The sequence below is a fragment of the Aptenodytes patagonicus genome, chromosome 7 (genome assembly GCF_965638725.1).
Source record: "Aptenodytes patagonicus chromosome 7, bAptPat1.pri.cur, whole genome shotgun sequence".
Classification (NCBI taxonomy): Eukaryota; Metazoa; Chordata; class Aves; order Sphenisciformes; family Spheniscidae; genus Aptenodytes; species Aptenodytes patagonicus.
The window spans coordinates 8,795,289-8,820,842 of NC_134955.1; the positions used below are offsets into that span (position 1 = coordinate 8,795,289).

General features: G+C 55.2%; 1 protein-coding gene across 7 annotated transcripts; it reads right to left on the reverse strand.

Moving 5' to 3' along the window:
* Positions 1-306: 306 nt before the first annotated feature.
* On the reverse strand, positions 307-20,575 carry PAX6 (paired box 6). Of its 7 annotated transcripts, none has more exons than XM_076343359.1 (12): positions 20,537-20,575; positions 17,862-18,004; positions 10,965-11,095; positions 10,029-10,070; positions 9,720-9,935; positions 9,008-9,173; positions 4,317-4,475; positions 3,388-3,470; positions 2,954-3,104; positions 2,716-2,831; positions 1,249-1,399; positions 307-454 (listed from the first exon to the last, which is right to left on the reverse strand). In XM_076343359.1, exons 2-12 carry the CDS (start codon positions 17,872-17,874, stop codon positions 369-371), a joined length of 1,314 nt encoding a protein of 437 aa, XP_076199474.1. In that variant the 5' UTR covers positions 17,875-18,004; positions 20,537-20,575; the 3' UTR covers positions 307-368. The 7 variants fall into 7 exon arrangements, with proteins under 7 accessions (XP_076199474.1, XP_076199473.1, XP_076199476.1 ...); XM_076343358.1 differs by lacking the exon at positions 20,537-20,575 and adding an exon at positions 18,109-18,162; XM_076343361.1 differs by lacking the exons at positions 17,862-18,004; positions 20,537-20,575 and adding exons at positions 13,838-13,892; positions 14,227-14,242 and having other exon boundaries at positions 2,716-2,813.
* Between the last annotated feature and the right edge of the window lie 4,979 nt (positions 20,576-25,554).

Genomic DNA, 25,554 nt, shown 5'->3' on the forward strand with positions numbered 1-25,554 from the left:
AGCTTGTTGATCATGGCTTCTTTTTTTTTTCCTTTTCTTTTTTTTTTTTAAAACAACTTCATGACCAACACAGATCAAACATCCATCCAGTCTACATTGTTCTTTTTTTTTTTTCATTATAACATACAAATGCCCATTTACAAATAATACACCAAAATGAATAAAAGTTTGGATACCAAAATGAAGATTTGTTCCAACTGATACAATGCCTTCAGTGTACAAAGGTCCATGTGAAAGTCTTTTCCATGTGTTTCAGCATAGGGCACAGTTGCAGTACAGAAGTACTCCGAGAGCCATTCTTCCTTTATAAAATACTGCTGAACATCCAACTGTTGTCCATATAGTCATTTACGGAATTAACACATGTTTTACTGTAATCTGGGCCAGTATTGAGACATATCAGGTTCACTGCCAGGAACTTGAACTGGAACTGACACTCCAGGGGAAATGAGACCTGAAAATTGAGGGGGGAAATGGATATTTTAGTTTTTCTATACATAGCACAATATTTGCTTTACAGTTTCACAGATTTGTGCTTGTATTCTGGTAAGTATTAAATCTCACCATCTACCAGCCTGCAGAATCAGGTGTGGGGGGGTATATTTCAAAAACCTATGCACATCTCACTGATTTGTTGTTATAAATAAACTGTCATGCTTTGAGATAAATGCCAGAGCCTCGGCTCATTTGTATCAATTGGGAATTCCGCCCAAAATACACTGAACATTTCTATTCTTTTTAAATGTGTCTGGCTTGCTCCTGCTTATGCTGACACTTACCCTTTTTCACCCTATTTTGCCTTCTTATGCATAGGTTAATATTTCTACGGGTTACCTGCCTTTCCGATAACTTCAAATCTTTAGCAAAAAATAGCCTCTGACACAGGCACGGTAAAAACACGCTCGGGTGTGAGTAGCTCCACTGAAATCTAACGTTGAAATAAATGCTGCTTCAGAATTTAATTATACAGGGAAGATTTTGCGGGATGAGGGCCTCACTGAAGAGCTTTCCACTGCACCGCTATTCAAATGCCACCTCTGTTAGTCAGCCATCTTTCATCTACCCCTTCAGCAGCAGCTTAAAAATCAGGTTTTCTGCTCTAGCCCACAAGGTTATACACTTTTGTCTTCTGCCCGGTTCGGCAGCTACTAAACCCGACAGAGACACCTTTCCCAGTGAATACATGTGAAAAAACGGATGGCCGGAGCAAGGAAGCCGCGCTGGCAAAAAGGCGGGGGGGCCACTCACCTGTGGAAGTGGTGCCAGAGGTGCCCATCGGCTGGCTGTTCATGTGTGTCTGCATGTGAGGAGGGGTGTATGTATCATAGCTCCGTCCATTCACCGATGGACTGGTGGGCAGCATGCAAGAGTAGGAGGAGGTCTGGCTGGGTACCGGGGGCTATGGGAGCAAAGGACAAAACAGCGTTAAGTATCAGCCGAGGTAAACACCACGTTACGCTTCTCTGGATGGATGTGCCAGCCCTCAGGAGCAGCGTACACAAGCAAAAATGAGCTTCACGACACACGCCGCCTCCGAAAATACTGACAGCCTCGCTTGCTAAGCACACACGCTGTGCTCCAGGAGAACCAGCAACACACCCCGCGTCTGCAGGGAGATGCCGACGGTTCAGCTGCCAAATCTCCCGCTCCGACATCGCGTGGCCATCACACCATGGTGGCCATGTAGGCAGGACTTTCCAGAGCGGCTCACACATGCCAGGTCCCTGCCCAGGTGCCCGGCGGTGAATCAGGGGCCTCCTGCTTTCCCAAGGGTCCCCTCCCGTATCAGCCTTTTGATCTTTTGTCATCTGCTCTCAGCCTGCTGCCGGGAACGGCGCCGCCGGCCTCCAACGTCACGAAATAGCGACCTAGCCATCGTCATTTCTTTCCGTGGACTTGCGAGACTCTAACTTTATTTGGTTAATTTTGGTTCAGCAATTAGTAACATAGTAATTGCCGCAGCGAAGGAGTCAGGCTCTCTAATCTGCTCGCCTGTCTCCAGCAGTGGTCAATGCTGTGTGCCTCAGACAAAGCTGTAAAACTCCCGTAATTGGCCAGCACCTTCCTAGGCCAACCCCATCATTAAAAAAGGAGGAATTTTGCATCTGAAAGGTCTATAGAAACAGACCCCAAAGGAATAGATTTCTTCCTAACCCAGCTGGTGATCAGCTAATGCTTTCAGGCATGAGGATTGACAGCTCTTGCAATTCTGGCTTAGCTGGCATAACCACTGATGCTAATCACATCCTTCCCTTTCTCAGGTGTTCCTAATGCGCCACCGCCACGTTATCTACGCCGAGATACACCGAGAAGGTTGGATGCCTCCAGCAGCTTATTTGGGTGGCAATTTCCACAATACTGCACCAGTGAGTTCCATAGGTTAACTGCAGGGGTTTGGTTGGGTTTTTTTTTTTCCAGAAAGGGTTTTTTCAGCCCAGATTTATTGCCTTGTAATTTTGAGGACCTTTGTCTTTCAGAATTTGGGAAAAGGGCTTGTCAGAGCACCAGGACTTACAGTGCCCTTTCCCTTGTGATTCTCCCAAAACAGGGCATCGTTCCAGAGGCCGGGGAAGCTTTTGGTCCCAGTTTCCCTGCAGTGTGGTTTGACTCCATAACCCCCTGTCCTGGGGAGGAAGAGCCCCCACGCTCCCACACACCCCAGGGGCCACCGAGTCCCGAGGGAGCATCATGCCGTGGTGGCAGCGCTGGACTTACTTGCATAGGCAGGTTATTGGCCATGGTGAAGCTAGGCATGGGCGGCAGCGCACTGTACGTGTTTGTGAGCGCCGTGTCCGTTCTGCCCAACATGGAACCTGATGTGAAAGAGGAAACTATAATAGAATAGACAGATAGATGAACACATTAGTTTAACCACAATTACAATTGGCGATACAGTCTCAGAGTCTCATTTTCCCAAGAGGATGGATGAACATGAGCGGGTCGGTGGCATTACCGGGGGTGGTCGGTTGTGGGATCGGCTGGTAAACGCTTGTGCTGAAACTACTACTGATGGGAATGTGGCTGGGAGTGTTGCTGGCTTGTCTTCGCTGGTTCCTCAGCTTCTCTTCCCTTCTCCACTTGGCCCTTCTGTTAGAAAACCACACCTGAAAATACAGCGTTTGAGAGACATGAGTCTCCTTACAAGGACTAGAGGCGTGGGGCCTCCCCCACGTAACTCAAGGCCATGCTGATAGAAAGCTGGCTTGGAGCATAGCAAAGCAGCGTGTGAAAGCAAACCCCAGCTGCTGTTATTTTCCTGAAGGAGGAGATGGACAAATACCCACTCGTAAATAGGGGCTGCCCTGTGCTTTGAGAAGCCAGGAATAACAAAATTAGAATAGTAGTAGTAAAAATAATAATAGTCATAATCGCACAGCAACTCAGTACCTGTATCCTTGCTTCAGGCAGGTCTATTTTAGCAGCTAGTCTCTCTCTTGCAAACACATCGGGATAGTGGGTCCTCTCAAATTCTGCAGAAGGAAATATTATTGCATTAGTTGCAAAGAGTTAACGCGGCTGACTGTAAAGTCAGAGTCGTTCCTGCACTGCCTATGCTCTGAATGCTCTTAAGAAACATCGCTGTAAAGGCAAAGCTGAGCTTTCTTCGTGTGTGTGTGTGTGTGTGTGTTAGGAAGGAGGACGCCTTGCCTGCTGGGGAATATCGCTAAGGGGATAGGCAGGCTTGGGTGCAATGCTGCATCTTTCAAGAAGCAGTGAGGGCTTCTGCCTCTGCTGAGGGGGTCCCCAAGGCAGCTCTGACCCTGTCACCAAGAAGCAAAATGGCACGTCGCTAAATAACAGCGGAAAATAAGAACAAAGATCCGCAGCGGGTCAGAGGTGAGGTGCGCCCAGGCCAGTCAGGGAAAAGGGCACCTGCTCCCAGCCCCGGGCAGCAGCAGCGCTGGGGATGGGGAGCGAGCGTGGGGGGCAGGCACGGAGGGCTGCTGCCAGCCCCAGCTGCCAGCCCTCGCCTTCCTGGTGTACGGCAATGCGGCCCGGCCGGGGACGTGGCACAGTCGGCAGGAGGAGATTTATCCCCCATGAGAGGAGCCCGGGGTGTAACACCAATGTTTCGGTATGATCTGTGCCCTGAGTGCGTTCCCTTTGAAAACCTTTTAACAGCTTTTCGGTGCATACCGCAGCCATCGATGAATATTTGGAGCTCAATGAATAAAAGAGCATGGAGGGAGCCACGGACTTACACTATATACATATATATAAGGCACGTGAATGCCATGTTTCCGTTCAGCTCTTAATACAGGCAGGGCACATTTTGCTTTTTTCTCCTGATTCAGCCGTAGGAAAATGTCACTCACCTTTCTCAAGGGCTTCGATTTGCTCTTGGGTGAAGGATGTCCTATTTCTCTGCAGCTTTCTTTTCAGCTGGAGTCTCATTTGGGCCTCGTCTGAATCTTCTCCATTAGAGCTGATGGAGTTAGTGTTTTCCCCTCCTCCCTCCTGTTGCGGACAGCCATCTGCAGAACCGAGAGTCGGAAAGTGAAACGCAGGTACCCTTGTTTTAAGATCCCTATCAGAGAAATAACGCGATTGGAAACAAGTTCGGCCATGTTTGCTGACACCCTCCCTTAAAAACGTCTCGGGTATCAAAGCAACATTGCGCTAATGACACGGGTAACACGGAAACATTTCAGTTTCCAGCGTTATCGTAAACATCGGAGATGAGGAATTACGATCGCCTGGTCTTAATTTCATTTTGTTTTTCCTCTGGAATAAAAACCGCGTAAAAATACTTCCCCTGAAAGTGATTCTTTCCCTGAACCGCTGCTGAAGTGCCATGGCAGTCTCCTCTGTCTGCTGCATTTATTTACCTATTGCTATATTTAAAATAGTGATGTTCAGTATTTCAGATTATCTATAATCAGTAATTCCTATCTAATCAATTAGATGTTGATAGGTTTGCAGAAAATGCTATTAAGAAACCAAACCAAGCTTGTAATCTTTTTTAAAAAATATTTATCCAGTTTTTATTTGAATTCTGCACAGTCAATTTCATTTTAAAGGTTGTGAATTTAGAAGTGCCTGCATTGTTCTGCAGTTTTATTCAACTATTGTATGAGTGTGCATTGCCTTGACACCTATTACTGAGCACAGCTGTAATTATATCATCACCAAGAACAGGCTATAATTGCTGAAAATGGAATTTTATATTTAGATAAAAGGACTGTCCATTCTTTGTAATGTGTTGCACCAGAGAAAAGTAAGATTTCTTTTAAAATTTTAACATGTAATTTTAAAAGAAATAGTAGCGAGTTCACTAACTAGCTAAATACGCTCTTCTGCAGCTGAACGTTTGGCATATCATTTAAGCGGTACATTTTTAATTAGGGCATTTCCACCACTTTTAATGTAATTTCTGTCATTAAACAGGGGAAAGTTTCATTGTGCTCTCCTGTCGGGCGGTGCCAAGGACGCGTCCCGGGTCCGGCCGGCTTTGCGGGGCTCTGCAGGCACCCCGGGCCGCCGGGGGCGAAAGAAACGGACGTTTCTGTCGAGGCAGAGAAGTCGTCGTCCCTAAATTAGCTCTCCCTCGCCTTTCAAAGCATATTTTTCGAGGCGTTTTGATGTCGCATAAAGGGGGAGATGGGATGAGGGACGCATGGGCTACTTATGCTAATTCCCTTGAAAAGTTACGCCAAAAATAAATAGCGACACTCCCGCTACATCCTTTAAATATTGTGGGAAATCAACTTTAAAGTAATATCATTTATAATCGGCGAACAATGGCCCCGGCCTTCAAAGCTCGGGGGGAATTGTGACAGGATCTGGTGGGACCCTTTCAACCACTTTGAAATGTTTTAAAACCCGAACTTTCTCCCCCATTTAAACACAGGGATTCAGCGGCCGTGGTCACCATATGGGCGGCCGCAGCCCCATTGAGGCGGCCGGCGGCGGGTGAATAGCCGGGGGGGGGGGGGGGTGCCGCCTTTCAGGGGCACACAAAGCCGCCGAGCCCGGGGAGCGCCGCCGCGGCGGGGCAGCCGCCCTGCCAAGCGCTGGTGGCAGCGCCGGGGGCCGCGCCCGCCCGCCGCGGGGGCCGCCGCCTAACCTCCGCCACCGCCCTCATCCATCACTGTCCGCACGGACCGGCACGGCACGGACCGGGGGGCGAAGGGGAGGCGGGGGGGGCGGGGGGGAGAGGGGGGAGCCGCCCAAACGCGGCGGGGATGGCCGGCCGCCCCCCGCGCCGCCGGGGCTCGGCAGCGCGCCCTGCCTCTGCCGGGGAGCGGAGGGCGCCCGCGGGACCGCGCCCGCCCTTCCCAGGGCCGGCCCAAACCGGGCGCCCCCCTTGCCCCCCCCCCCCCCGCCTCCACACTTATTTTTTTTAAACTTTTGAAGCCACGTTTTTTGCAGCCTCGTCTCGGTGCGCTCCCCGTCTTCCCCCAAACCGGGAGCCTTTCAGCCAGCTAAAAGTTTCACCTCAACTCGCTTATGATTATTTAAACCCCCGCGCCGGACAATTAGGATATCTTCTTTATAGAAGCCCCCCCCCTTTTTTTTTTTTTTAAAAAGCCCCTAAAAGGAGCCATCTCAATAGGACTGTTCCACCTTCCAGACCTAATCCGTAAGAAAGCGAGTGAATGTCCGTCCCTATTATCCTATAGCCAGACCATCTGACGCTGGGTATAGGATTTGTTTCCTGGAAGAAGAAAAAAAAAAAAAAAAAAAAAAAAAAAAAAAAAGACGCTGGGAAATAAAATCATTCCTTAGTTTCTTAGTGTCTTAATCAGTGAGGCGGAAAACAAGCAAAAAAAGATAGCAAACCAATTGCGGCACCTCTCAGCTATAGAGCTGGGATCAAAACATTGTAGCATCTGTTGAAAGAGAAAGTGTCTAAATCCTATAGAAGGCTTTAGTCTTATAAGGGGGGGGGGGGGGGGAGATAAGAAACAGTGTCTCGGTGATCCCTAAAACCACTAAATCACTGGAGAATTTCTCCCGGATAGAGATGTCTCTTTTTGTTCTGTCAGCCCTCATGTATCCATTATTTTATTCACTGCTGCATGGCGTTTATCAGATTGAGACCATATTTGTACCCCTCTGAGACCTAACCTCGCCTTATGCTTTTTGAGTAATGGACTCTTAAAATCCAGTAACATACCCCTGCGAGGGAAAAACATTAGAGGGAGCATGAATATTCCAGAGGAAATCCATTTTATTAATTTTAATTTTGCGATGCGGATGTTTTAAGTGCCTGCCTGCCTCCCCCTCGCCTCTCCTGCCCACGCACACACGCACCCCCGGCCCGAACCAGCCCAGCCCCGAGCCGCACCGCTCCGCACCGCTTTATTTCCGTGGCAATCTGGGAGAGGGCTCCCGGGGTCCTCCCGCCTCGGCACGCTCCCCCCCCGGGGCCCGCGCTCCCCCGTGGAAACTGCGCGCATCCCCACGCCACGGGGGGATGGGGGGGGGTCACCACAAGCCCCCAGCAGCTCCGCCGACACCCGCCCCCCAGGCACAGGCGCCTCCGCCGCAGCGCTGGGGCGGCCAAGGGCCGCCCGGCCCCAGGTGTGCCCGCACCGCGCCGCACCCGCGCACACCGCGCGGAGCTGGGCCCGGGGACACCGCTCTGCGGCGGGGAGGGCAGGCAGGGGGGCGCCCTAAATTCCTCCGTTTAACGCTTTTTCTTAAAAAAAAAAAACCCGGCGGGAACGGTGGGCGCCCGGGCCGTTTGGATCCGCACGGGCGGAAACTGCCCTCCCCTCCGCAGCGCACCGCTCCGCGGTTTGGCTCTCGGGTGCGGGGCAGAGAAGGGAGGACTGAAAGACCCGACGCCGCCCGACCGGCCCCGGCCCGGGCAGGGATGCTGGCAGCGGGGCAGGGGCAGCCCCCGCCCGGCCCCGGGCGCCGCAGGTAGGGGCGAGCCGGCGGGCGGCTGTCGGTAGGGTCAGTCCCGGCTCCGAGGGGGGACATCGGGCAAAACAAAATTTAAAAAAAAAAAAAAAAAAAACAACCAACAAAACACCAAAGTAGAGGTGGGGGGAAACGAGGGCTCCGCTCTATCTTTCTAGTGTCCTTCATAGATTGTTTTCTTCTCTTAAAACTGACATGTCTAATTGGCAAGCGGTGCCATATCGTGTCCAGAGGTCTCCTGTGGAACATTTCTACAGCTGTCTCCTTCAACTAGACGCTTATTCATGTCGCCTTAATGAGAAACAAAACGATCTCTAATGAGCAATTACATAGCGACAGAATTGTTCCCATAACAAATTCTTGCGTGTGACAGAAACATCCTTTGTACCAGATATTCCGCACACTGTTACCGATTTTTTTTTCCTTGCGGGGTGAAAACAAAAAGCAGGTTGTTGTATATAGACACCTCTTCTAAAGGAATGACCACAGCCAGGGAGAGAGCTGAGCATCAACAGAGCCCGTATTCAAAAAGAAGCCATTAACCATCTTAAGTATGTAACGTAACATCCCATTATCCTTCATATTATCCCCTTGTCATTCCTACAACAAATACCTATTAATCTTCAGGATAAACAGTTTCCTATATTTACAAAGTTGTTTCGGGTCCATTGAGGAGGAACTATAATCAGCCCTACGGAGATAGTTACCGATCTCCCCGGCTTTGGAGACCCCGGCGCGGGAAGGCGGCCCGGGCGGGGAGCAGGAGCCCTAATTACCGGGCTGATGGGCCAGGTTAAGGATCAGCCCCGGAACCCGCCCGGCTGCCGGCGCCGCAAGCTCGGCGGCCGCGGCTTTGGCAGCGGCTGCTCCCGGGCTCCCCTGCCCGCCGCCGGGCCGGGGACGGGGCTAGAAGCCCGCCCGGCCGCCGGCCCCCGCCACCCACCTGCCCGCAGCCGCCCGGGGAGGCGGCGGGAGGGACGCCCGCAGCCACCGTCCTGAGAAAATTGCCCGCCGCCCTCAGCGCGGCGGCGGCGGCGGTCGGGGAGGGGACGAGGAGGACCCGCGTCGGGGCCACCTCCGCCGGGCGAGGCCGAGCCGCCCCGGGCCGGGGAGCGGCGGCCGGGCTGTCCCTTACCTTGGGCGGGCTGCCCGGGTACCGAGGTGCCGGGGTACCAGCCGGGCCGGGTCCCCCAGGTCCCCGTCTGCCCGTTCAGCATCCTTAGCTTGTCGTACATCCCGTCGGCACCCATCTGTTGCTTTTCGCTAGCCAGGTTGCGTAGGACTCTGTTTATCGACGACACCTGGAAGGCAAAGGACAGGAAAGGCAATGGTAGTGCGGTAGCGCGCTCCCCGCGAGCCACCCGCGCAACCCCCGCACCCCTCCGCGCCGCGGGCGGCTCGACCTGGGCGCAAGTCAGGGGTTCCCCGAGCGCCGGCTGCGCGCTGCGGCCGCCCCGAACCGCCGTGTCCCAGCCGCCCTGACTCGCTTACTGCTGGTGGTGGTGCAAACAAACAAACAAACCACGGGGGGGGGAGGGGGGGAGAGAAAGAAAAAAAAAAAAAAAAAAGCCCCGAACCCAACCCTGCAAAACCAGAGTGATGGCTTCGACTGATGCTCGCAGTCCTGAGGCGCCGGGCGCAGGGGTGACCCGCATATTTTTATTTTTTTCCCCCTCCTTAAAGGCATTTGTCAGATTCTGTACGAAAAAATGCGTCTGACCCTGCCACATGCAAATGATGTGAACCTGCTATCCTCTCATCTGATATCAAAACAAAGGAAGCAGAGGCTCGCTACGGCTACCCAGCATTGTACACAGCACACAGCAAGGTTTTTTTCATGAACTTACACTGGGTATATTATCGTTGGTACAGACCCCCTCTGATAGTAATCTGTCTCGAATCTCCCACGCAAAGATGGAGGGGCACTCTCGTTTATACTGCGCTATTTTGCTTACAACTTCTGGAGTCGCTACTCTCGGTTTACTACCTCCGATTGCCCTGGGTCTGATGGAGCCAGTTTCGTAATACCTGCCCAAAATTTTACTCACACATCCATTCGACACCTGGATAGGGAAGCGGACAGAAAATCACATTATTAATAATTTCAAGACAAAAATAAAATTGTTTAAGTATGCATTAAACAATGACAAGCTTACGTTTTGATTGTCCAGCACTTGGACTTTTGCATCTGCATGGGTCTATAACACAAAAATATACCTTAAATGGTATGAGAACTTACTTAGCGAGTCTTTTTTTTCTTAAAAAAAAAAAAAATTACATTCGTGGCCCTACCCTCTACAAAAGTGATACTTTAAAAACATTTGGAAGAAAAAAAATCTGGTCAAAACGTAATTCTTTTAGTATTAATGTTAAAATACGCCTTAAATGCGAACAATAGCTAAGCCAGACTAGTCTCCATCGTCCTCACTGCTCTTAGACAGAGTACTTGCGGGGGACAGGGTGAGCGAGGGGTTATCAAGACCTGCATTTACAATGTACCCCTGAGCTGCGCCAGGTCGCGTTAGCGTCCGTAAAGACAGACTCCGGGCTAAAACAGCGTGGCTTTGAGGGGGTTTCTTTTTTTTTTTTTTTTCTTTTTCCTCTTTTTTTTTTTCGGTTTTTTGGAAGAAAAAAAAAGGTAAAAATAAAAAAGCAGCAAGCCACGCCAAATGCATACAAATCTCACAAAATCATAAGTAAATATGGGGGGAAAGGGGGAAGGAGAGAAAACTGAAATTATGCCGAGCCGTATAATTCAGTTTATTACAGCGAACTAACTGTAACGAGAGTGCAGGTTATCACCGGATGGAAATAAAGGGGAACAAAAAAAAAATTTAAAATATTTTAAAAGGTAGAGAGAGATATATATACACGCGTAGGAAGGTCTATTTGCAGCAACAATCGAGATAAGCAGATGGATCGTTTTATTAGGCTGGAAGGCGGGTGGCGGTGGCGGTGGCGGTGGTGGGTGGGTGGGTGGGTGGGTGTGGGGGGGTCGGCAATTAGCGCCTTGGCGGCCAGCGGTGGACAAAGCGGCTCTGGAGCGGAGCGGAGCGGAGCGGTGGGAGGACGGGGGGCGCCGCCGCCTTCACCTGCAGGATCCGGGAGATGTCGCAGGGCCGGGCGCCGCTGTGAGCGAGTTCCACGATCTTCTGCCGCGTGGAGTCGGGCAGCGGCCTCCCGTTGACGAACACCCCGCCGAGCTGGTTCACGCCGCTGTGACCTGCGGGAAGCACAGCGCCCACCATAGCACCCTCCGCTCCCGCCCGCGCAGACCCCGCGGAGCGAGCGAGCGCGCCGCTCCTCTCCGCGCCCCGCCGCGCAGCACCCCGCAGCGCCGCCGCTCCGCTCCGCCCGCTCAGGGGCGACCGCGCCCGGCCCGGCTCCGGCTCCGGCCCCGGCCCCGGCCCCGTCCTCGCCCGCCGCTCCCCGAGAGCCACCGCGGTTCCGAGAGGTGCCCTCGCCAGCACTCCCCCTCTGCAAAACCCGCGGCAGCGGCGAACCCCCAAACCCAACCCAAAAGCCCAGAATATTCCGGGCTGGATCCCCTTGGGTTGCCTCCTTGCTTTGCCTTTTTTTTTTTTTTTCCCCCCTCCTTTTCCTCCCCACCAGAAAACAAAACAAAAAAATCCAACAAAAACCAAACCCAAACCAAAAACCCAAACCCCACAGCCGGCGAAGCCTGCCTGCATCCGCACAGCCGCGGCTCGCTTCGCCAAAAGCAAAGCGAGAGGCTGCCTCGCCAATGCCCAACCTGAAGCTCCAGGCTTTGGAGGAAGTCTCCCTGGAGAAGCTCTGCTCTACGCGCGCTCCGCTCTCCTCTCTTTGGAGCCTCCTGATAAATTGACTCCAAGAGCCCAGGCTTCTTAGCAATAAATAAGCTCCAAATATAGAAGAGGGGGAAAATATGATGAGCCTCTCTGACATTTGTCTTTAAAATAAAACTAGCTGCACGTCAAGTTTGAGCTTAATTTCTGGAAATAGGCGGAAGTCGCCCCGGATCATGCATGGAAGGCTAATTGAAAAGATCAGTTGGAGCACTTGTGGCAGGCGTGTCACTTTATGACAGTACTCTGCTTTTGAAAATTGCATCGTCACGACAAATAGTAGCATGATAAAACGACCCTTTCTGTCCGCATTTGGATATCACTCAGACTAGATTGAACTCTACTCGCTCTCCCTCCGAGGGAGGCTGCGGTTTGAGGTAGCCGGGGGGCTCTGCGCGGACACAACCGAGGGGGCGCGCTCCCCGCGCAATGGATTCAAAGTGACACCGGGGCTGGGGAATTTGCCGCCCCGGCCCAGCAGCGCGGCCGGCGTTGCGACCTGCGCTTCCCACAGCGGGGAGAGGAGCCCCGCGTCCCTCCCCGCCTGCGCCCCGGGGGGCGGCGGGCTGCGCCCCGGCGGGCGGGCCGGCTCAGGGGCGGCGGGGGGCGGCCGGGGGGCGCAGGCCCTCGGCGGCCGTCCCCCCCTCCCAGCCCTCGTCCCCGTCGTCGTCCCCCCCCCCGCCCCGTCCCGGTCAATGCGTGCGGGGAGCCCATTTCAGGGGGGGACGCTCGCCGACATAAAAAACGGCAGCGGGGAAAGCAAAATCAAAGTTTCACTTAAAAGGTTAAGCCTTAATCATTATATAATTTCCCTGGAGAGCGGTGTAGATCTCGCCCAGTGGCAATGATTATGCGCCTTGTATTCTATTGCTAGTCATCTAATAGGAAAACATATGGTGTCAATTTGGATGCTCTGCACCATATACACCCAGGAGTTATTAACACAAAGCCTGAAGAGCCCGCCGCGACCTTTAAACAAAATAAAGGCTTCACCCGAATGATATCTTTTCTGCGTTTTGCAGTGGCGATCCCAAACGGCCGAGTGAAGGCATTTCCCCATTACCATAAACCCTCGGCACGCCACGGCCAAGGGCAGCCGCCGCCGTCCCTGCGAGGCGCAGGTAATCCCCTCCCCGGGCTGCCGAGGCTCAGTTTTTTCTCGGGATAAATGAAAATACACCGCACGGACACGCACGCAGCGGCCGCGCAAAGAAGAAAAAAAAAACAGCTCCACCCGAGGTTTTCTGAGAAACCCCCAAAACCTGTGTTTTTCCTGATGCTCCTCACACGGGGGGAGACAACTTATTAACCGGTCTAACGGGGGGATGATAAAGGGGTCCCGGAGCAGCACCGGGGTCGGGGCCGACCGCCCCGCGCAAGGGCCGCGCAACTCGGCCTGCGCTCCTCGCCGCCGCTACACGCGCAAAATAAGCGCGACCCCCGCGCAACCCCGCGGCGCTCCTGCGCGGAGCCCACCCCGCAGAAAATGCGCGTCCCGGGGAAATGGGGCCTGCTCCGGGCCGGCTGGGACCTCACTCCCCGTCCCCCCGACCTCCGCGCAGCCCCCTTCCGCCGGAGCGCAAGGAGAGGCCGCTTCCCGCCAGCCACCGGGCCCGACTCCGGGTCCGTGCGCTCCCGCGTTGTGCGAGCGCCTTTCCCCTCCGAGAGGCGCGCAGGCCCATCGGCGAGGTCTTAAGCAACATCAGCAACAACAACAACCAAAAAAAGGCAAAAAAAAAAAATTAATAATCCACGAGAGACATCGGAATCGGGAAGCAAATAAAACCGGGAGGTGGCGGGGAACCGCACCTAGCACGGTGGTGGCTTTTTCCTGCCCAACTCCCACTGCGGAGCAGGTCGGGACACACGCCAGGGCCTGGGCCACGAACCGGGCAAGTCCCGGTGCCCCGGGAGCCGTGACGGCGCTCCCGGCCCCTCCAAGACGCCCACGGCGGTATCCGCGCCCCGACGGGGCGGGCGGTGCTCCCGGCCGCGCAAGGGCCACCGCGCCCGGCGGAGCCGCCTCCCTCCCCCTCCTCGAAGCGAGCCCTCGGCCCCGGGCTGCCTGCCCGCTCCTGCGCGCCCGCGGCCGCCCCCACCTGCCCTCCGCGGCCGCGAAGGGGCGCGGAGTCACTTACTGTTCTGCATGTTGGGCTGATAGAGCAGTATCCCACGGGGCTCGCCTATAGCAGTCTATCAGTGATAAAATAGGCGTTAATCAGGGGAGGCAGTGCACACGGTTAAGCTGCAGAGAGGCTAATATCTCACAGGCTTACTTTGTTATCCTCAGGCGTCTTCCCCCGATTAGTGTAAGGATTTGGGGGCTTTAATACCTCAAGGCAAAAATGTACATACGTATCCCTAACACGCGAAAAATTTTAAGAAAAGCAACCCGCCAAGTGGTGTCTCGTTTTAATTGCATGCAGGTGGCGTATTGCCTCGTCGTTAGTGCCCTTCGCTGAGGTGGTGTATTAAGTGGAGCGACAACAATCACAAAGAGAGTCCGAAGTCATGTTTTTAAACTTGCCTGAAAGCGGGGTGGACTGTCCTCTCATACAATTTAGGGACTCGCACATCTGCGTGTCACTAGTTAAAGTCTTCCCTCTAGGACAAAGCAGAAGAAGTACATTAAGAAGTGTGGAGCGACGCCGGGAAGGTGTGCCGTGCGGGCCGGGCCGGGGGGAGCGGAGCGGAGCGGAGCGGGGCGGGCGGCGCTGCGCGGGGGCTGCGCGGGCACCGGCGGCGGGGGGGCTCCGCCGGCTGCCCTGCGTGCTGGGAGCGGGGCTCCATGTTTACCTCCGGGTATTTCCTCGAGTTATTTAATTTTTTCCTTTCCCCGCGGCACTAGCAACTTTTTCTCCCTCAAACTCCCCGTCTTGTGATTAACTTCTTTTTTGGTCTTTAGATCTTCCCCTTTTTCACTGTACTGTGACACACGCTGTCTACCTCGCCTCACTGCTTTAAAAAGTAAGAACAGGAGGGGGTGAGAACTGTTAAACAAAGCCTACAGAAAGCGAACAATGGCCTCCATTCTGCTCCTCTACCCAAACCCCGAGTGCAGAAACCCAGGCTCCTTAACCGGCCGCGCAGCTTCCCAACTCAACGGACCAACAACCCTCCAACTTACAAAGAGCAGAGAAACAAGCCCCTTCTCCCTTCATTAGTGCCTGCCTTGACCCAGCGCCTGGACAGTCCCCAGCGCCTTTTTTCTCCCCCCCGCCCCGCTCCCTCCCTCTCTCCTTCCCCCGCTCCCTCTCTCCTTCCCCCGCTCTCTCTCTCCTCCTCTCGTCACCTTCCTTCCTTCCTTCCTTCCTTCCTTCCCTCCCTCCCTCCTTCCTTCCTTCCTTCCTTCCCTCCCTCCTTCCCTCTCCCCACCCACCCCCCCGGGCCACTTATTTATTTATTTATGCGTCCCCATGTATTTATTTGAAATCGTCGCGGGTGAAAATGGAAAAGTAATTTCTCGTTATAAATATCTGGCGGTAATTGTGTTACTGGTGCGAGTTGTTAGGGGTTGTAAAAAGATACAACAGCTCAGTGGGGTGCTCAATTGGGGAGGGACAATTACAATAAAGAGCCCATTCAAGGGGGTTGCTAAAAAAAAGGAGGTAAAATAATGAAATAGTCGCAGCCTTCATTTTCTCTCCCTTTTTTTTCGCCTAAAAATACTCATTCCCTTTCTTTTGCGCCTATAATGAATATTAATTTTACTCTTCCTGCATATGACGGAGAATTCAAAGAGGCACGTTTCCCCATTCAGGACTAGCCATGGTATAATTTATTAAGTAGCTTTTAGTAATCTTAAATCCATAAAAATAAACATCAAACAAGTACTTTCTCGCAGCATGAAGACTTTAACTGGTAAATATTTACTGCTCTTTGGAGAGCTACCTGATTAGCAGCAGAGCAAGCTACACTGTACTTCAATGGAGACGTGGCGATATCTCCTCCAGCTGAACTGAACGTGAAGCCATCCCTTTAATACACCAAACACGTCTGCATAGACACACACCGAACGGGAAACCCACTTCTTCAGACACAATTTCCTGACATATTTCACGCACAACTCATAAACGTGGGGCCTACGGGGTTAAAGAAGCCATCCAGAAAGCCACCATTAAACTTCCAGCCCTCAGCTCTGCCAGCACGGACCTCAGAAATGACAATGAGTGGATTTAAAAGAAAGGGGGGAAATAAAAAAGGAGAGGGGGGGGGGGGAAACCCAGCCAAACAAAAACACGAAACCAAACCAAACCAAACCCCAAACACAGCCGAAAGCGTTTTACAATAGAGGGCGAGGGTAGCCGAGTGCTTCAGCAAGGTAAGAGGAGGTGTGGGGCAAGGGAGCTGTGGTTCTGCTCAGCAACTCTCTAACGCCTCCAGCAACCCGCCCGGCAACCCCAGGCGAGGTCCGGCGGACCCGCACCCCGAAGCAACACCATCGCAAAATCGCCTTCTCTTGCCGTAAGCCGAATTCGGTGCTCCCCTGCAGGGACCTGGGGACCCGCACCCGGGCCGGCGGGACACGGCCAGCTCCCGAGCGAGGAAGGGAATGCAATTCGCCGTGTCCTAATAGGCCGGGCCTAATCTGCAAGTCGGTTTTTAATCTCGAAATCTTGGTGTAATCTGATGGCGGATAGCATTTCCCCCCCCTCTCCCGGTGAAACCGTAATTAGACGTTAAGATGACAAAGTTTCGCGTTCTCGGGGCAAATGAGAAAAAGATAAAAACGAATCGGTTTGCGATTAGGCGTTGGTAAAGGTCAGCAGCTATAAACATTTACTGTCAAGGGCCACTTTTATTATTTTATGTCCCTAAGATGGAGAAGATGCAGTCACTTTTCTTCTCTAGGACGTTGTTGTCGTTTTCCAAAACAGCCTCTGCCAGGTACCTTTAATCGTTCGGGAAAGTTTGTTTTTAACTTTCCTGAAATTATTCCTGCTCTGCGCGTCCATGTAACACCTCCGTACAAAGCGTTACAAGGTTAAATTCAAATCCAGATTTTTTTTCCAATTGCACTTGCGAGGGGAAAAAGAATCAAGTCTATCGTTGCACTTCCCAGGAGCAAATCTTTTTTTTTGCACGGCGAAGAGTTTGCAACTTCTTTAAAAAAAAAAAAAAAAAAAAAGGCTTTGCTATAGTGGGGGATCGCAGGGCGGGGGGATCAAAGGGGCGAGTACGCGGCTCTTGCAGAAATAAGCGAGATTAGGGTTTTTTAAAAGACAAAAAAAAAATTTAAAGCATATCGATTTAAAAAGGCACAAAAAAATTTCCCCAAACCGGGACCACGGCGCGCCCCGGTGCCGAGGAGGGACGGGGCGGTGCGGGGGCGCCCGGCGGGGCCCGTGGTGCGGGCGGCTCCGCGCCCCCGGCGCTTCTCCCGCGCCGGAGCTGGGAAAGTTGCCGGCACTAGGGACAAGTTGGGAAGATCCCCGGGTGGCTGATTAAAGCTGACAGCCCTTCAGCTCCGCTCAGCTCCCCGCCTGTACCGCGCCTGGGAGCTGACTTGGCCTAGGATGTGATATATTATTTCCACCACCACCACCACCACCTCCCCCCCCCCCCCCCCCCCGCGCAACTCTCCCGGCCGCTCGCTCCCTCTTTTTCCCCCACGATCTCGGGTGATCCTTCCCTAACCGAGACCGCGGGAACACAAAGCAGAAGCCGCGGACGGGGCCGGCCCCGGGGCAACGAGGAGCCGCTTCCCTCCCTCCCACGCGGCGTGGCGTGGGGCCGGAGCCCGGGTCGGGACGGGGCCGTGCCTGCCGACCCGGCCGGCCGCCCGGGTCGGCAGGCACGGCCCCGTCCCGACCCGGGCTCCGGCCCCCGCCGCCTCAACGAGCTGGGGTACCGGCAGCATCGGCGACACAAGACACCGGCGCTTGTGTTCTCCCTGCCCGGCAAATGCTGCGTGGGAATTACTGCTGCTCGTGTTGGCATTGGTTTCCGAGTCAGATGCTTTAGCTTTTCCAGAGGACACGGGCTTACGTGAAAGGCAGAAAGTTTGTGAGCTCCTGGGCTGGAAAGTTCCCTGGGAAGCTCTCCGGAATGCAAATGGGAACATGAGCGAGAGAGAGAAAGAGAGGAGGAGAGAGCGAGAGCCCTGCCTAAATACTAAAATGCAAGGAGGGAGAAGTTGGGAGAAGAAATGAGCAGACTCACCTTTATGAGGCATCCTGTCTTGTTGTCAAAGCTCCTGTCAACAGTTTAAGAGCGCACTGATTTGAAATGATGGTGCTTTAAAAAGAGTTGCCAGCAAAATAGTTTTTCTCCACTGAAGCTGCTGGTTGTGTGATCTTGAATTCCTGGGAAGGAGACAGAGATTGACAATAAAATGGGCTGTCAGTGACTGGAGAGCGAGAGATAAAAGAGTGTGTGAGTGAAGTGGGGAGAGAGAGACAGAGCACACCTATGCTGATTGGTGATGGTTCAAGTGTATTAATGTACGTGCGCTTGGTCTCTGCCTCGCCTCCACTGCTCTTCACTGGCCCATTAGCAAAGCCTGACCTCTGTCATCATCTTCCAGCAAAACACTTCCTCCCTGCGCCCTAACCAGAGCGGGAAATGCGGCTGAGCCGGGGCTGGCTGTTCAAACCCACTAATCACTCCGCAACATGCAAATGCTCCCCTCGCTCCCACACAAAATATTGCTTTATGCAAAGCGACGCCAGCGCCTCCCCGCCGCCGATTGGCCGCCCGGCGCCCGGCACGGCTCAATTGGCCCAGCCGTTTGAATATGAATGCGCTGGGCCCGGCTCCCCGCTCCGGCTCCGCACCCGCCGCCCGGACCCGGCCCCGGCCCCGGCCCCGGGCTCCGCCGGCCCCGCGCCCGCCGCCTCCCAGCCGGGTCCCGGGGACCGGCGCGTTTTCAGGTCGGGCTGGGGGAGGGGGCGGGCGGGCGGGCGGGAGGGGGTCGGGGATGGCGGCGGGGGAGGGGGGGGAAAGGTCAATTTGCATTTAAACAGTTCGCTCCCGTCCGACAATGGAGATAAGGGGAAAATAACATTCAAATGGTAAAGACATAAATATTTGGGAGACAGGCGCTTTGTCAGCGGTGAATCGCCCGGAGTTCCCCGAGGCCGGCAGCCCCCCTTCCCCGCTCCCAGCGCCGGGGAGCGGGAGGCTCTGCCCGGCCGGGAAAGAGCAGAGCAAATACACCATTTACTTTGTGTATTGAGGGCTCTTGTGAAAGGCCCTGAAGAGTCCTTTACCAAACACTCACAAACTTCTCCCACGTGCCGTTTGTTGACTAAGGGCTGCCGGGCTGGTTTTTTTTGGTTTTGGGTTTTTTTTTTTTTTTTAAGAGACCACGGAGGAGCTGGGGGGGGGGGGGGAGGGGGTGTCCCGCAGGCTGCGGCGGGGGCGGGCAGCGGCCGGGCGCTGGGCAGCGCCGCCGCTTTGTGCCAGGCCGCTGAAGGGGCTTCCCCCCCCCCCCCCCCCCCCCCCGCCTTTTGCAAAGGGAGCCCCTTCACTGGCTGCCAGAAACTCGAGGGGGAAAGTAAGTAAATGACTTTGCTGCTCTGACCACACACCACAAGTACATTTGTTGAATGCCGGACTATTAAGACACACCTCAGTAAACTCTAAAGCAACCCCTCAGCGCATGCATTTAAGGTTACACTGGAAGCACCAGTCCGAGCTCAGGGTGTCCCAATCGGTTATGGCGAGTGGTCCAGGGAGGAGGGGGGGTCTGCACAGTGGGGGAAAAAAAAAAAAAAAAAAGGCTTGGGGGAAAGAAAGGGAAAAAGGAGAAGGGACAGGAAAAAGAAATTCCAAGAGCCACCGCGGAAAGTGGAGAGTATGAACGCGCAAAGCATAAAATGAAGTCGTAGCCGCATACACTTGACTTCTCTTGACATGTGAAAAGTGCTAAAAGTCAAAGCTCATCAATAAAGTATCTTGAAATTGAATAAAAGCCCTGACAACCATTGCATTCTTAAATAAAGTACAATGAGGAGACAAACGACTCTGCCAAGGAGTTTGCATGTGAGTGAAAGGGCGCCTCAATGGGAGCGGGATAATGGGCTGCCCGGCCGTCATGCACTGTCATCCGCGGTCCCGCCGAGAAGCTGCCACAGCTCCCTAATAGCACAAAATGGGCTCTTAAGAGACTGCTGCCTTCCCCTCCGCCGATTGCTTCCCTTCCCCCGACGCCGGGGTGCCGCGATGGCCACCCTCGCTCCGCGCCCGGCGGGGAGGCCCTGGGAGGCAGGGGCTGAGGCGGGCAGCCTCCCCCGGCCCTCCCTTTGAAGCCGGGACCGGGCCGAGCAAAGTCTTTCTTCGGAGGCTGCGGGGAAGGGAGACCCGCCGGCGCTCCTGCCCCGGGACCCGGCCGAGCGGGGCTGCGGCCCCGGCCCGGCCCCACCTGCAGCGGCGAGGGGCCGGGGGCCTCTCCCCCGGGCCAACCTCGGCTCTTGCCGCCTTGTCCAGGCCTAAGTCAACCTGCGGGTTTGTTTGTTTTGTTTTTTTTTCCCCGAGTCATGCATATTTATAGAGACGGAGCCGAACATCGCGATGGACATACGGGAGCATTTGGGTGTGATGGGATCTCCCCTGAAGGTAAGGCAGGGCAGGGCAGGAGCGGGGGAGCCCGGCCGCGGGGCTGCGTGGCACCCCAAGGGGGGCTTTGCCAAAACTAGGGGCTCGGGCAGGATCCCCCTCCCCCGGCAGCCCCCTGTTCCCCGCGCTCGCCTCATCTCCTCCTCCCCAAAACTTTCCAAAGTATCAGCTGCCGCTAAGTTAACCTGCCCGTGGCCAAACATCGTTTCAGGGGCGGCGAGGAGATCTTTCAGAGCGACGAAAGAGAACCGAAACAAGGGCCGAAACAAAGTACGAACCGGTGTCCCGCTTGTCCCCCTCTCCAGGGTGAGTCCCGGCGAGCCGTCCCGCGAAGGAGCCCGCCTGCCCTCCTAGTTGCCGGTGGCCGAGGCCGGGCGTCCCGCCGCACGCATCCTGCAGGCGAGAGAAAGAGGCTGCAATTTGTAAGCTCGCACAAATCTCGGAGGCTCCAAAGGGATTTTAAAAGCCGGGATCTAGTCTTTTTTTCTGGAGTGAAGTCAGTCGTGTCCGTGGGCTTTGCTTTGGGTTTTTTTTTTCTCTTGCTTTGTTTTTGTTTTGTTTTTTTCTTGTTGCGCTCCCTCTCTAGCGAATGAGTGAATTTGTTTTACTCTCGTCCGCGGGGCGTTACAGGGGGAAAAGAGAGAAACCACTTTGTCCGAAATCGCAGGCAAATATCATTTTTACAAGCTCTCAATTAGCCATCCCTTGGATTAGCACCTTCTTACGCCTTCTCGCCAGAATAAAGCAGCCGTAATCTTGTTGCTATTTTCCCCTCGGGCGCAGCGGGCTTTGTGTTCCCTCCCCCCAAAAAAACTTTAAACGCCCCCCCCCCCGGCCGAAAAAAAAATACCCGGGCGGGGAGGGGAGGGAGGGCAGGGGTGAAGCCGGTGACGTCACGGCGGGGGGGGCGGGGGGGGGGGCGCCGGCGGAGCGGGAGCCCCGAGCGAAAGTTGAGAGGAAGAAAGAGCAGCGGGGCGGGCCGCCGGGGGCCGCGCGTGTCTGTGTGCGCGCGTGGATGCGCGCGGAGTGGGTGCGCGCGCGTGTGCGCGCAGCGGCGCGCTGCGGTGCGGTGCCGCCCGCCCCGTCGCGTCCCGCGGAGCCGGGTCGGTCCCGGCGCGGAGCCCCGCGGGGTCCGGCCGGGCTCCGCGCCGCCATTTTACCTCCGCCCGCGGCGGCGGCGGCGGGCGCAGAGGGGCTGCGCGGGACCGGCACCGGCCCGGCCCCACCGCCACCCCGCTCCCGGCCCGCTTACCCCTTGCCCGCCCCCCCGGAGGAGCGGGCAGCCCGCCCGGCCCCGGCCGCCGCGCCTTCCCCGACGCCCCCTCGCCCCCAGCCCCAGCGTTCCCCGGCAGCGGTGCCCAGCCGGGGAAACAGGACTTGCCGGGACTGCCGTGCCTGGATACCTCCAAAGGAAATGCGTGCTTTGCTTTTTCTTTTTCTTTTTCCTTTTTTTCACCTTGCAGCTTTCCAGCCGCCGCTCGCCCTTCCGAGAAGGCTGCCGCCCTCCCCGCCCGGCCGGCCTGTTTTTCCTTTTCCTTCTATTTTTTCTTTCTTTCTTTTTTTTTTTTTTTTTTTAGGAAAGTGTTTTTTCGACTTTTAAAAATGCTGCGCTCGCCTTTTTAATTAGGCGAAAGGAGAAGCACTGCTGTGAGGTGCTTGGCGTTACCCCTTCCCAAAAGCCCTGCCCTCCTGCAAGCGCAGACCTCCTCCCCTTTCCACGGATGAGAGCTGCGCCGGCGGCACCCGTGCCCGCCCGAGGTGCGCCGTGGGACCCCGTGGCCGTGGGACCCCGCGGTCTCGGCCGCGGCTCTCGGCATGGACTTAGACACCCTTTGAAGATTTCTACTTAAAATCCGCACAGGATTACTGTAACTAGCATTTTTCTGCATCTGTTTTTTCTCCCCCCCTTCTTTTTTTTTTTAACTCTTCCAAACAAAAAGAAAAAAATGGGCATAATAAAAAAAAGGTATAAAAAAAAGGTAAGTAACTATTATATATGGCAAGGGGTTTTTTTTGGTTTTGTTTTTCCTAATTAAAATAATTTTCACTTTTTTACATGCTCTCGTGCCTGGGTATTAATTTGTGTAAAGCAGCAGCGTTTGCTTCCCTTTCGTATTTTGTTAGGTGTTGAAAGCAGAAAGTGCTGAGTTAGAGACTCCGGTATCGTCTCGTTGTATTAATATCTGGGCTGCAAACTACCTTTTTTAATACCCAGAAAAATGCTTAAAGTCCTCTTGTCCAGTTCGGTCTAAAACTGAAGAGATACACAAATCCTGACGTCTTAGACTACAATGCTTTGCCTTCAGGACACTTAATGCCTATTTGTATATGTAGAGACAGTGTTTGAAACCTATAATGCACAGGACACTGAGTTAAGTGGAGCTTTTCTAGTTTATAAACAATCTGCAAAAAGTTTGGAATCGATTTAACCTCTGTTATGTCGGCCTTTTGCATAAGGCACAGCTTTGTGTGGCAGGATAAAAAAAAAAAAAAAAGGCTTTCCGGACCCTGCCGAAGTCGCTCTGAAACTGGAAGACGAATATACATCTTTCTGTGCGAGAAAGCCTTTGATTATATATATGTGAAAAGTGTCATGCAACCGGACCCGCTCGAAAAGCCTTCAGAAAAGAAGGGGGGGTGGAAGCTCAGCGCATCCTGACGGGCTTTTTAAATGCTATTGATTGGGACAAGCTGTTCAAAACCCCAGTAACAGTTAATCTGCCTGTTAATCAAGCCACTAAGGAGCTCAATGCGAGTTTTATTAGCAACTGGAGAACACAGGCAGCAGAAAGGATCAAAAGCCTACACCCTTGATATTTGTAAAACCAGCCTTTCCCAAAAATATATTTTCAATTACAGAGCAATTCGGAGCTTATCAGGGCTCGCTCGCAGCCCCACGCAGATGGTTCCGCAGGCGCTGCCAATGCCACGAAACCAAGTGGACCCGCATCGCGTCGCGCTGGCCCCGCCGAGGTGCGGGGCTTAAAAATAACGCGGTTAAGGGGGGGTCCCGCTCTCGCCTCTCCCCCACCTCGGGCTCTCTTGGCCTCCCGAATTGGCAGCAAAACCTAAATTTGGCAAACCACGAGGAAGCGTTAGAGAAACTCCTCGGATTCACGTCCACCCTGTTATTAGGCGGAGGGGTCGAGGGTTCTTTTTCTTTTAGCTGGCGTATTGGATTTACTGCGGCAAGTTTGGAGGGTATGTTTCCCTCTGCCCATCCTTTTGGCGGAGCCGCTCATTTAATTCCTAAAACAAAAAGTTTAAATCGCAAGATTCGTAATTTGGAGAGCCGGAAAGTTGAATTTCAATGAATTTAATCACCAGAAATATTATTATATCGGCTAAAATCAACATTTGATCTTGTCATTGTAAATGCAAACCGATTGCTTTATATGTCAGCGAGATATGCATATAAAAGACTATCTGGTCAGAGGTAATTATGTCACAGCTTTTTCTCGGCATGACAGCTGGATAAACACCATCTCCAATAAACATCTCTAATTAGGGAGGAGGATCTGAGATAGATGGTGTTTGATTTATTACTGAAGGAGAATGTCCATTTACCGGTATATTATAGCGAAGCATCACAGGGAGCGTTCCCGCTAACGCACCACAAGGAATATTTGCAGACGCTCGAGGACAGGTAAGCGGTGTTTTAGGTTTTACGCTGTTATTTTGTTGCGTGTTATTTCGGAGGAAGAACGACCTTTCTAGGGTATCCCTCTCTCCCACTGACGCCCTGATTTAGCAGAGGCACCCAGGGCTGGGAAGGAAAGCCTGAGTTTGGGGGGTGAGAAGTGGTCGCCTCTCGGCTACCGGACCTTCCCCAGCCCGAGCAGGGCGACCGAGCCTCCGCGGCGACCGGCGAGCCCTCGGCGTTACCCAGGGAAGGGCGGCTGGGACGCAGCCCCCGACGACAGCCCGCCTCCCCTCCCCGCAGCCCCGCCGCCCGCCCGCCTTTCCGCGCCCCTCCGCGGGGGCGTGCGGGCCCGCCGCGCCGGACCCTCCGTGCTCCGCTCCCGCCCCGTCCAGTCGGCCCGGGGGGCGGGGGCCCGAGCCGGCAGCCGGCTGCGCCAGGGCCCGGGGGGCGCGGAGCGGGGCCCCCCGACGGGCGCGGTAACCTGCAGCTGCCCCCCCCCCCCCCCCCCACCTGAGAGGGATAACGGCGAGGGAGCAGGGCCCGGGTCACGGGGCGGGGGGAAGGGGAGGGAGCTGCACCGCCCGCGCGGGGGGGAAGTTTGGGAAGCGGATCGCACCGCCGGCCGCCCCCTCCGCCCCGGGGCGCCCCCTCCGACGGGTGGGCAGCGGCCGGAGCCGCTCCCTCCCTCCCACCCCCACCTGTTGTGCGGGGGTCCAGCCCGCTCCTCTCGCTTTCCCCCCGCGGGGTGGGGGTGCCCGGCTGCCCGGGGTCGGGGTGCCCGGCCCCCCCGCGTCGGGCCGGCGGTAGGGAGCGGCCCCGCGTCGGGGCGAACGGCCGGGGGTGAGGGGGGCGTGCGGAGACTTTACCTGTCAGCGGGCGCGGAGGGCCCGGGCGCGGCGGTCCCGCGGCCGGGAGGAGGTACCTGGCGGCTCCGGTCGCCAATTTCCACGCAAGAACCTGCCACACAGTTTAAATGTCAATGACAGCAAAAGAGGGGTGCTGCCTTTGCACTAACTTTCCCTTAATATCCACGCCAGCGCCTCCCCCATTGGCTGGGCCGCCCCGGTGACGTCACGGCGGACAGTAGTTAGCTAATGAGACATTTTAGGCGACACGAGCGCGGACGGCGCGAGCTCGGACACCGCCCGCCCCGACGGCGGGCCCGGCCCGGCCCGGCCCTGCACGGCCCCGCCCGGGGCCCCGCTCCGGGCTGGGCCGCGGGTCGGGGCTCTCCCGGGCAGCGGCGGGGGCTGTTGCCTCCTCCCGCTGGCTGCCGGCAAACGGGGGCTGCGGCCCGACGGCTGGCCCCAGCCGCAGCGCTGCCCGCAGCCGGGCCCGTCCCAGGCCAAGGTTTAGGCTGAGGTTTGGCTTCATCCCCTGTGAAACGCCCTCCGAGGGGGGACACTCATGCGTGGGTAAAAAGAAACCCCCAAAACCGGGCCCAGCCCTGCGGCTCCTCGGAAACGCCGCGGCCGCCCCAGCCCGCCCGCAGCTCTCCTGGGGGAGCGGCATGCTGGACCCTGCCAGAGGGAGGGGGCAGGCCGCGGAGAACCCGGGACACGCGTGGGCCGCCCCGGCAGTCTGCCTGCGCCGTGACAGCCCCTGCGGGTGACCCGGGCCCGGCGGGTCCTGCCCGGGCTCCCCGCTCTCCCC

Coding starts and splice junctions, on each gene's coding strand:
- PAX6 (XM_076343359.1), bottom strand. Junction 3,471..4,316: donor AATCGAAGCCCTTGAGAAAG/GTGAGTGACATT, acceptor TTCCTTCTGCAG/AATTTGAGAGGACCCACTAT. Junction 1,400..2,715: donor CCAATAACCTGCCTATGCAA/GTAAGTCCAGCG, acceptor TTGCTCCCATAG/CCCCCGGTACCCAGCCAGAC.